Source organism: Gallinula chloropus (assembly GCF_964237585.1).
Source record: "Gallinula chloropus genome assembly, chromosome: 3".
NCBI lineage: Eukaryota > Metazoa > Chordata > Aves > Gruiformes > Rallidae > Gallinula > Gallinula chloropus.
The window spans coordinates 42844556-42856250 of NC_140087.1; the positions used below are offsets into that span (position 1 = coordinate 42844556).

Here is an 11695-nt window from a genome sequence, read left to right on the forward strand (position 1 = left end):
AGAGGGCAAAGCTGCTAGGGCACAAAAGAAGCACCTTTCTTTTTTTTTCAGTCTATTCTAATGAAAACCAAATGATAGCAGTGATGGGCAGCAGTTCTTTGAGAACTGAGGCAAATATTGAAGCCCTCTGAGCCAGGGAGGAAGGTCATGACCCTTGCTACAGAGCCCAAACCACAAAGCTATTGCTTACCTGGTGGTGACTTAATTAGAAAATGAAAAATCCTCAGTCCAGTTTCTCCAGGGTATATATGGCTGAAAGTGAATCTACCTGTTTTTATTACCCTGTTCTGTCTGTGCTGGTCACGCAGCAGCAGAGAAGCCTTAGGGAGAGATTCAAATGTTGAAATGTCTTCAGTGCTATGGGCAAGGTGGCATCATCGACATGAGGACTAATATTGAAGAATCATTGTGTCAGTAGATCTTGCAAGTAATACAGAGCTCAGTGTTCCAGGTTGCACTGCTTTGAAGCTTAAGATTTTTTTCCAAAGGCCTTGCTAATATGAGCTACACATGCAGAGCTGTTTGTCTAAACCTGTCTTCAGTTAGTTGAAGTTCTTAGAGCTCAACTTCTCGAAGTTCGGAGCAGCAATTTTCTCAGTGTGGGTAGGGGGCAACTTTATTGCATATTGAAATAAAGTAGACACTGAATAAATATTTGTACGTGACTCCTAGCCATTTATTAGAGAGCTGACATCTATAATTTACAGGCACATAGATTAATTTCAGTTACATTTTACATGACTTAATTTATCTGTATGGAATAGTAATACTTATTTTAACACTAAGCTTGGACTTTCAATCTTGTCTTTCATTTCAACAAAACAGAGCAACTGCTTGGCCCCACCAAACCAGATTTAGCCAAGCAGAACAAATCCTATTGTTTTTAGGTAGACTTCTTGGCTATAAGATAAATGTCTGAATTCTTGGAAAGTTCTCTTCAGAATGTTCTGTTCAGATTTTTGTTTAGCTATTTAGCAACTGTATTAAATGTCACCTTCCTGTTTTATAAACTGTCAGTAGCAACTGAAGCATACTACAGGAGAAAGTCCTAAAAATAGAGAGAAATAAATATTCAATATACCAGTCTTTAACTGATAATGAATCCTAACTGAAACTACTTAATATTTTGCATACACAAAATCAACATGCTTGGCAAACTAAGGCTTACTTTCAAAAGTAGTCTGACTGTACAGGTTACCCACGTAACTAAGGATAACTTCCTAATTAAACTGTCAAAACTGAATAAGGTAACTTGTAAAATATATACTTTGCATATTACTGTGAAATGTTTAAAACTGAAGTTGCCAATAACTTATCATAGTGTGTAGCTTGTTTCCTCATAGTATGTTTTCTGCTTTCAGGTGATCACACTGATCAGTTTACTGGTCTCGAATCAGCTGTAGTTAAGACAAACATCCCTAATAGTGTATTTTATGTGATTATTTTTTTATAATTGCCTGTAACATTTTTATTGTAGGTAAACAAGTGAGAACCAAACTGTCACAAGCCTTTAATCATTGGCTGAATGTTCCAGAAGATAAAATACAGGTACTGGAGAATTATTTTTAAAGGGTTGTTACCTTTCTTCCAAGATTACTATGATTCTCTTGCATAACAATTAATCAGAAGTCTTAAATGCAGTAATTTCTGAATATATTAACATAAACTCCCAGGAGAACAATTGTAATGCAAAGCTTTTACTGTGATGTAACATTAAAGAAATTGCTTCTATAACTTATTTAGAATAGTCTTTCCAAATCTGTTCAATCTCTTAAGTTGTAGATAAGCTGCTGCCACTGTCACCCACTTAACTCCTTTATTAACACTGAGTTTTCAGTGACTTTTGAAAGAAGCCTAGACAGTTACCTCATAAACTGCACAAATATAGTGCTTGAAAATAAAATCTTATTATCAGAGACAGTAGTTAAATTAACTTTATAAACAACTTCTTGTTCTGTGTTTAAAACTATGGACAATGTAGGGTCCTTACTCTCTAATGAGTCATTAAGCCAAGAATTATCCTTCCACTTTGCTTTCTGTTGGACAAATCTGTGCAAGATGCATGGTTGTGTATATAAACACTGTGGCTTGTCAAAGGAAAAATTATACTCTTGGTGTAAACTACTTTTTGCTGAACTGTATATAGAGTGCAAAAGATTCTCTATGTCCAAGACCATGTAAGGAATAAACCAATTATGGTTTCTGACAGTTAGTCTCAAGTTAATTATGTTAATTGGTGCTAGAAGAACCTTTAGAGTTGTGAAGGTGGCTTCAGAGTGACACTTCAGAGACCTCAAATAACAAAATGGTTTAAATGATTCAAACAATGATGGAAGAGGCTGTGTTCAACATCTAGTAACTCTTCTATTTTTCCAACCTGTCTGTATAACTTACTGGCTGGATTTATCCTGGCTTCCAGCTAGACACATCTTACCCTTTGTGCTCAGCTATGTATTCAATTAAAATGTATTACATAGCAGCTTCTGTGTTGTGTGATATTGGACTAAACCTGTGCATACATCAGACTTCAAGCAAGGAAAAGCCTCTGGAAGGTATCTAGGACAGCCTCTGTTCAAAGCAGAGCTGCTTTAGGCTTCTGGGGGCCTGGTGGAGTAGTGGAAATCTGAGGACATAAATTCTGCAGCCTGTCTAGGCCTGTCTTCCCATGCTGAACTCCTTCAGTGATAACAAACTCTTCATTCTAACTGGGATTTCTTATACTGCAGTCTGACTATCGCCTCCTGTCCTTTTGCTTAGCTCCTGTGACAGTATGGGTCTATCTTCTCTCATGTACTCCAGTAAACTAAAGCTGCAGTGCCTGTGTATGAGGAGATGCTGCCAGTTCTACTTAACAATTTTAAACTGATAAGCATGTAACCATTATTGAAAACATATGTCACTTTTGGGTATCTTCATTAAAAAAGCCCCAAACTTTAATGTCTCTTTTGCCCCTTAAGCTCTTTGTAGTGGAAGTTAATATTTTTATTCTTGAGGACAAATACAAGATCCTGTCATCTTTTGATCTGCCTCCTGATGCAATTACTGGTGCTTTTGTGCATGCTTGTGCTTTTAGGTTACACCTGTTGAAGTATGGGCAACCACCTCTTGTCATCTTTTTGACATATCTCAACCTTAAGATGTCCTGGGTATCTAGCAGCCTGATTCCCCTCCAGCTATTTTTACTACTTTTATTATTAAATATATGAATTCTGTCACTCTTGAGATACGTTTACCCAAGAGAAACTATAAAGCAACAAATTATGTAGATGATACAGTTGAGACTACTGTTCCTTGGTATGTGATTTTACTATTGGCTGACACCATTTTACTTTTTTTCACAGCCAAGTGGTTTCTTTTTCCCTCCCCTTACTGCATCTCTAGAACCCATCCCATGCTGCACTGAGACATTTAGGCTTGCTGAATTAGAGAATACTGGGTTTCTCAGATGAACTTTCTTCTAGGAAGGCACTGAAGTGGCCTGTCACAGGGCCAAGCAAATTTGCAAGCTATTGCAGGTAAGGAGGTAGAAATCTCTGTGTTGGAGTGATTGTTGCAGCCACTGATTGGACAGGCTTATGTTATAAGAAAGCATAACAATCTGTACTGGTTCTTCAGCTTTCAGTGTGAAAAGCAGTTTTTTCACTTCCTCAGGCTACTTCCCGATATCTCCTGAAATAACCTTTTTCGGCTGTTTGAGCTGTTTTGCTCCTTGTTTTCAACTTTGAAGCATTTTTGACACTGTCTTCTTTTAAATTCACAAGATAACTTAGTTCAAACATAGTGACATGAGGCACTGTGTCAATTAAATCTTAAATGTTTAGAAGCTGCAAAAGTTCATGAAACTGACAGTGATATAGAATAGGCCAGCCAGAGAGGTGCTAGAATAGGCTGATCCAAGGAGTTCACAGAATACAGGGAGACTTTCCTGGTACTACTGATAGTGACATAATGGACTAAAATATTCAGGCAAATTGATGTGCAAAGTTGCTTTCAGCAAGTACTCTTGTCCTCTGATCTAAAGTCAGTGAGCAACAATGTATCTTTAGAGGTCAAAGTAGGGCTCACCTCAAACTGGTAGATGAGTCATTGGTGCTTTAACTAGGTCGTCCTTGGAGCCCTATCTGGGACACAGATTGCAAGGGTTTGGGTTTTAATAGTAATGGTCACTGAACACTAGGTGGCTTGGTGCTCTAAGTGCTTGCAGTAAAGTCCCTCCTAATTGGGTGCTACAAGAAAATAGGACCAAACTGTGCGCTTGCCACTATTTAATGATGGACTTAGTATTTTTAGAGCAGTTGTTTTGATAAATGATGACTGAGTACAAATGTAACTCTTTCATTAGTTCTAAAGTCATACCTTAATCAGGTGTGTTTTGCAGTGAGTTTATATACTATGCAGCTTTACATGCTTAAACATATTTCCATTTGACCAGGTGCCGAATATACTTGTTCCATGCATAGCAGCTGTGCAATAAAGACAGTGTGTAGTGTTGAAACTCTTCATTTCTTGTTGAATTGAATCTGCTTTGGAATTACTAAGGTTTGCTTTTAGTCAAATGTAGTCAGCTACAAGCTTGAACTGTTAGGTAACTCAGGTGGTAGGTGATATTGGTCTATCTAGTAACAAGTAATAAGCATGTAGGAAACTTCCTAAAAAAGTTGTAGCTGTTGCTTTTATGCCAAGTATTTTCCAAATTATGTTTCAGAGAGAATAGTCCTTAACGAGCTTAGGACTGAAAATACATACACAGTGCAGGGAGAGAAAGGTGAACTCTCTTCTCTTATCAAAACCAAGTTTACCAGATAAATACATTAATGGATGATACCTGACACTCTCCAGAACTGACTCTTAGATCTCAGGTTACTGAATCTAAATTTATCACAACATCATGTTGCTTTTCTTTTCCTCTATTCATGTTTCTAATAGAAGTTACTGCATGGCTCCTAGAGAATGGCATACTGTAGAACTATAGCACTCAATGAAGAGGAGCATGAACATGGAAACACTTCAGAGAGTAAGCTCACTTTGAATCGGAAAACATTACACAACAGACCACACAATCCAGGGCTTAGAGCAAACTGGCTAATGAAGAGAATCAGAAATCTGTATCAACAGTAAAAGCAAATGGTCTAAAGGGGAATCTCAGTGCTAATGAATATTATTCTTTAAAACTTTGTCCATTTTAAATAAGGTCTTGCAAAGCCATAGGTTAAATGACAGTGGGAACTTAATATTTTTCTCTTCTTGTAATAGGTTATCATTGAAGTGACAGAGATGTTGCACAATGCCAGCCTACTTGTGGATGATATTGAAGATAACTCAAAGCTGCGACGGGGCTTTCCAGTGGCACACAGTATCTATGGAATTCCATCTGTAATCAACTGTGCTAATTATGTTTATTTCCTTGGCTTAGAGAAGGTTTTAACCCTTGATCATCCAGATGCTGTTAAAGTTTTTACCCGTCAACTTCTAGAACTCCATAAAGGTCAAGGCTTGGATATTTACTGGAGGGATACTTACACCTGTCCTACGGAAGCTGAATATAAAGCTATGGTACTGCAGAAGACGGGTGGTCTCTTTGGATTAGCTGTAGGCCTCATGCAGCTGTTCTCCAGTTATAAGAAAGACTTAAAGCCACTTCTTAACACACTCGGCCTCTTCTTTCAGATACGAGATGACTATGCCAATTTGCACTCCAAAGAATATAGTGAAAACAAGAGTTTTTGTGAAGACTTAACTGAGGGCAAGTTCTCATTCCCAACCATTCATGCAATTTGGTCAAGACCTGAAAGTACTCAGGTGCAAAACATTTTACGTCAAAGGACAGAGAACATAGATATAAAAAAATATTGTGTACATTACCTTGAAAACGTGGGTTCCTTTGAGTACACTCGGAATACATTGAAAGAGCTTGAGTCTGAAGCCTATAAACAAATTGAATCACTTGGGGGAAACCCTGAGCTTGTGGTACTAGTTGAACAGCTGAGCAAAATGTTCAAAGAAACTGAAAATTAAAACACTTTTTAAAATGGGGAAAACAAATGCTGAGAGGTGTGATAATCATTCTCACTTAAATTCTCTTGCCACCATGTTACTGAAATTACTGTTAAAATTTGTCATTGAGTATTGAAAAGTATACCCTATTATCTATACAGGCTTGACAGTAGCTGCTTTGTTAAAACGAGTTTTGAATCTAAATGTGATCATCTTTACCCAATACTTAGCATTATTTTAGGCATAAAGCTCTCAGATCTTTAATCAGAGTACTGTAGGTTTCTGGCTGAAACTGTGTTGAATTAAATCGTATTGACCTGATTGTATTGTGCATTTTCAAACAATGCTCTGGTAAACCAAATTGTAGAATGATAAATAACAAACGAAAGTACTTGCAACTATGATGTACATAACTGTTTGGTATCTCTAAGAGCTGTGAAGATCAGGTGGATTGGCTTACTAAATTCCTAAAGATCACCTAGTTCCAACCCCTCCCCCCTGGACCAGATTGCCTAAACCCAGTGTCTTGCCACCCCCACAGTCAAGTATTTCTTCCTCATATCTAATATAAGCCTTCCCTCCTTCACCTTAAGACCACCAGCTCTTGTTCTATTGCAAACTCCTTTGTAAACAGCCCCTCTCCAGCTTTTCCTGTAGGCCCCCTTCAAGAACTGGAAGGCTGCTAAAAGGTCTTCCCAGAGCCTTCTCTTCTTCAAACTGGACAAGCCCAGCTCTTTCTGCATGTCTTCACAGGAGGGGTGCTCAATCTCTCTGGTCATTTCTCTGTCCCTCCTCTGGCCTCATTCTGACAGCTGTTGTGCTGGGGCCCCCAGACCTGGGGGTCTCATGAAAGCACAGTAGAGAGGCAGAATCCCCTCCCTCAGCCTGCTTGTCATGCTGCTTTGGAGGCAGCCCAGGATATAGTTGGCTTTCTGGGATACAAGTGCATGTGGCTAGGTCATGTTGAGCTTCTCATCCACAAACAGCTGCAGGTCCTCCTCAGAGCTGCTCTGAAACCATTCTTCTCCCAGCGTCTCTTGTGCTTTGGATTGTAGAAATAACAAATTTCCTATTCAGCTTCTGGGTATATTTTCAGGGGTATGTGATTTATGGAAGTATTTTATATGCAAGTAAGCCTAATGCTTAGTCTGAAACTGTAGCTTTCTGAAGATTTTGAAGTATATTAAAGACACCATTGCATCAGCAAAGCATTCATTTGCCACTGATTCCAGCTCTGCAGTGAGTAACTCTGATCACCTAGTTTTAGATTTTGAAACTGCCAAATATTTTGTAGCAAGGGACTTAAATTATGCATTTAAGCTGTAAATAGCAACACAGTATGCTGCTACTGAAAAAGGAATGGGGTTCACACCAGGTAACTTCAGGATACCATAATTGGCTTAGGTCTCTTTAATCTCTGCTTATAATTGAGAGGGGCTTCTGCAGGAGTTGATTCATAATTCATGCTGCATTCCCATTCTGAATTGCTATTGGAGGCATGTTATAGGTCTCTCCAAAGAGAGGAGTTGTGTAATTTTGAGCTGTAACAAAGTACAGTATCTTGTTCTGCATGCTAGAATACCCCTTCAGTTCTGTTAATTGCTGAAACAGTCCTTTAAGATTCTGTCTGCAGACAACTGAAGTAAAACTGGAGCTAAGTGAGATTGAGAGGGGAGGCCTCATAAGTGACAGTACTGTTGTATGTGTACATAACTATGTATATGTAGATAAAGGTAAAACATAAACTGAGATGTTTGTTGCTTTTTGGCTGATCTGGCTTTAATAAGATATGGTTCCCTTAGTCTTCACACACACCCCCACCCCCATAAAGCTTTGCTTTGTTGTAGGGAGATAAACATTTTGAGCACAGGCAGGGCTGGCGCTCTCAGCGGTGATGTTAGCTCAAGCATACTCTGAAGCATTCAGCCAGAAGTACTTGGCTTCTGGCAGCTGAAGGATGGTTTTATGCAGGTGTTCATTTACTGTACCTGGAAAGCAGGGAGAGTCATGGTCTCAATCCACTGAGAGAAGGAACTGAAGGAGGTTGCTGTAATGTCTTCCCTAGGCAGCTTTAAGATTCTTCTGAAAGTGATCAAGCATGAAGAAACTGGGGATGACTGCTTTCAGTCAGAGACATTATGTAGTTACGGATGACAGTCTATCCCTCTAATCTGTGTGCTGAGGAGGAATCTGTCTGCTGTGTGGTTAGATGCAGAATAATAGTCTCTTCACTGGATGGACCTGGTGCCCAGGAGCAAATAGCATAAAGTCGGTGAGAAATGTCTTTTCTTTAATGTTAATGACAGCAAATTGTAATTATTTTTTTATACCTGCGGTGCTTAGTAGTAAGCCTTTTAAATCTTTTATGTTTTATGAGAAAATACTATCTGCAGCAAAGTGCAACGTTTATTTTGGGATGTCTCTTGGGAGTTTCTACATACTGTTGCAGCTGATGTTGAATGGAGGGGGGCACTAGAATACTGTTATCAGAAGAATCTCCTGGTCTTACTGTAAAATATATCCCTGTGCCTATTAGGATATTGTAACTACCATACATGAAGTGCACTTAATGCCATTTCACATCTGCACAGTTGCTGGATTTTAAGAGTTCTGTGTAATCATACTTTCCTAGTGAGGTAGCTTTCCTTATTTTTGCAAAAAACTTCTTCAGTGCCACCTGAGACTTCTGCAATGTTGTCATTTCTTTGGTTCATTCTGTCAACTCACCTCAGCATTTATTCTAACAATGTATCTTGTAGAAAGTGCCTCCATTAACTTAGGGGTAAGTACACTGGAAGTTTTCCAGCAACAGACCATTTACACCACAGATGGGTAAGAAGGGAAAAGTATCTTGGGAAAAGAAAGTTGGACCGCCAAGAAACCATATAGTTCTGTTTCACTCCTCTGCCTTCACAGTATTTAAAGCATATTCCTGAAGGTACATCTGAAAAGGCCCAGAAGCACATATTCTTGCTTTTCACTGGTAAGGATGCACTGAGGCCTCTGGGGCTTTTTGTTATATTCAGGAATTGGAAGAGGCTGGGATCTTTCCCCTTCATCTGCTAAGCAGGTAGAGCATCTTTAAGTTTTAAGCATCCGCAGTGATGATGCTCCATCATCAAAGTAGATTTTCTGTTTGGTGCCATGAGACTGTGCAACCCTATCAGTGTTCTCCAGTATTACTGGCTCTGACACAGGCTCCTGGTGTTAAGCCATGTTAGGAAAATCAGGTCCTTAAAGCAGCATGAGAGTTCTTGTGCCTGCAGAATTAGTTTAGTTGTGTTAGCACCGCGCTCTGTTGCTGTGCCTCCCACAACACCGGGAGTGGGGCTTTTTCCTGATCTGCACAAAAGAGATGAGGAATGGAAATGTGAGTTCATATGGAAAACGTGCCTGGGGCAACAAATGGGATGTTGGTTTTAGTGTCACTCCCTTTGAGCCAAAAGTGTTGCCCTTACTATCTTTCTACCATTGCCAACAAGTTCTACTTTGATTAGGTTTAGCAGTGCATTGTTTGGGGATTTAGTTCTTGAGAGAAATGCAAATAGTAATTAGTCTCCAGCATTTTCCCCTACCTCAGTCTGATTGTGGGCTTGCTTGGATGTAAATGCATGTTGGATGTAAATGCTGTCACCAGTAGCTGGCCATTGGATGGTACATGTGTGTCTGTTCTTTCAAAGGGTGATGTTATCCCCATGGATTCCAGTGAAAATTGCATTGTTTCAGGACCTTCCTGAGCAGACAGCTTGTCTTCTGCCTCTGCCTTTGAGTTCAGGATGTTCAGGTACCCACTAAGAGCAACTTTGTACATATTGGCCAGTTGTTGATATAGACAGCCTAAAAAGTCTAATGGCAGTGGAAAAGTGTCTGTTTCTTCATGGTTGACTTTGCTAATTACTAAATGCCTCCATGTGCTATGGGAATCTCCTATATAAATGGCTTCTTTCCCCAGTTACTGTTAAAACACTAATATGGTATAAAAACATGGCATTTGTAAGTGGTTGTTTTTGTTGTTGGATTTTGCAGGTTTGGGGTTTTTCTTGCACCTTCTAGTATAAAACTAGTTTGAACTCTAGTATCTTTAGCACTGAACCAGGGTTAGGCTTTTATTCATGTTCAAGAGCTATATAGGCAACTGTTGCTCTTCTTGATTCTGTCTTAATGTTATCAGTTTACATTTCAGGTTTGATATTTACTGTGTTCTTTGTATTATTTGCTCAGTACTTCCATTGTAATTCTTTTCTCAGCTATATTTCTATTCTGCTACTAATACCATGGCACATACAATACCATCAAACTTTTTTTTTTCTTTTTTGATCCTGGACAAACAAAATAGTCTGCATCTGCCTCTGAAATGGCAAATCTTGTCTCCTTGTATGCCTTCACCAAAGTAATCCAAGATTTTCTGCAATCTTGAAATGCCTGAAAATTTTTCCTAAGAAGCTAAAGCCTGTAACATATTTTATACTGCCATAAATTATTTTTGTCCCATATAGCTTTAGCTTATTTCCCTCTCCTACCTGTTTTCTTCCAACACCTATTTTGCTTTGGTGATAATGCTCCTTAGGCCTTTTTGTGAAAGAACTTGAACTCACTAGCCCTGGGGGAGAGCAGTTAATTTTTGTTGGGATTAATGATTAATACTTGAAAGAGTCCAGACCAGGGTCACAAAGATGATTAAGGGAGTGGAATATTCCTTATGAGGAAAGACTGAGGGAGCTGGGCCTCTTTACCTTGGAGGAAACTGAGGGGTGACCTCATTAATGCTTATAAATATGTAAAGGGTGAGTGTCAGCATGACAGAGCCAGGCTTTTCTCAGTGATGTCCAATGACAGGACAAGGGCCAATGGGTGCAAGTTGGAGCACAGGAAGTTCCATGTGAACATAAGGAAAACCTTTATCACAGCGAGGGTGACAGAGCACTGGGACAGGCTGCCCAGAGAGGTTGTGGAATCTCCTTCTCTGGAGATATTCAAAACCCACCTGGATGCATTCCTGTGTGATCTACTCTGTGTGATCCTGCTCTGGCCAGTGGGTTGGACTAGATGATCTCCAGAGGTCCCTTCCAACCCCTAACATTCTGCGACTTATCCCACTGAGCAGAGGCCTGATGAATGTCAGAGCTGGCAGGTGGACAGAGTCAAGAACAGACACAAGAGAAAGGATTTGAAGGAGTAAACAACCCATTTTAGGTTCCACGGTGGCCTCTTGTAATTTGATCTAATTTTACAGTCTCTCCTTCAAGTTCCTTAGGAAAGGCTAAAGAATGTAATTACTTTCCCTGAGCTTCCCTTCTTGCTTTGAAAACAGAACATAAGAGATAATCGAGTTAAAAATTATTTATTCTGATAGCTATTTAAAGAACTCACATATAATAAGTTTTGGAGTAAACTTAGAGCTAAACCAGAGTACACTGGTTTGTTATTGTATTTAACAGTTTTTCTATTCTCAAAGCCAGGGAAACAATCTGCTACATGCCTACTTGACTTGTTACCTCACATAAACATCCTTCCTGCATAGCTTTCATTAGAGCCGAGCATCAGTGTTCACTTTTTCTGTGGCACCTTTTCTTTTTAAAAAAAGTAATTACTTCAGAGGGCACTTTGTGAGGTGTGGCTAGGGATAATCCATGATTCATTCACTTTCATGGAAGTGTATTATCTGCAAAATTCATAGTGAAGATTCAGGTTAAACCACATG

The 11695-nt window shown here is 39.2% G+C and overlaps 1 protein-coding gene across 1 annotated transcript; it reads left to right on the forward strand.

Annotated features, from left to right (window-relative positions):
- Positions 1 to 1515: 1515 nt before the first annotated feature.
- Positions 1516 to 6238, forward strand: GGPS1 (geranylgeranyl diphosphate synthase 1). The gene is made up of 2 exons (XM_084261963.1): positions 1516 to 1548; positions 5254 to 6238. The coding sequence occupies exon 2, from the start codon at positions 5275 to 5277 to the stop codon at positions 6013 to 6015; it is 741 nt and encodes a 246-aa protein (XP_084118089.1). The 5' UTR covers positions 1516 to 1548; positions 5254 to 5274; the 3' UTR covers positions 6016 to 6238.
- Positions 6239 to 11695: the final 5457 nt, after the last annotated feature.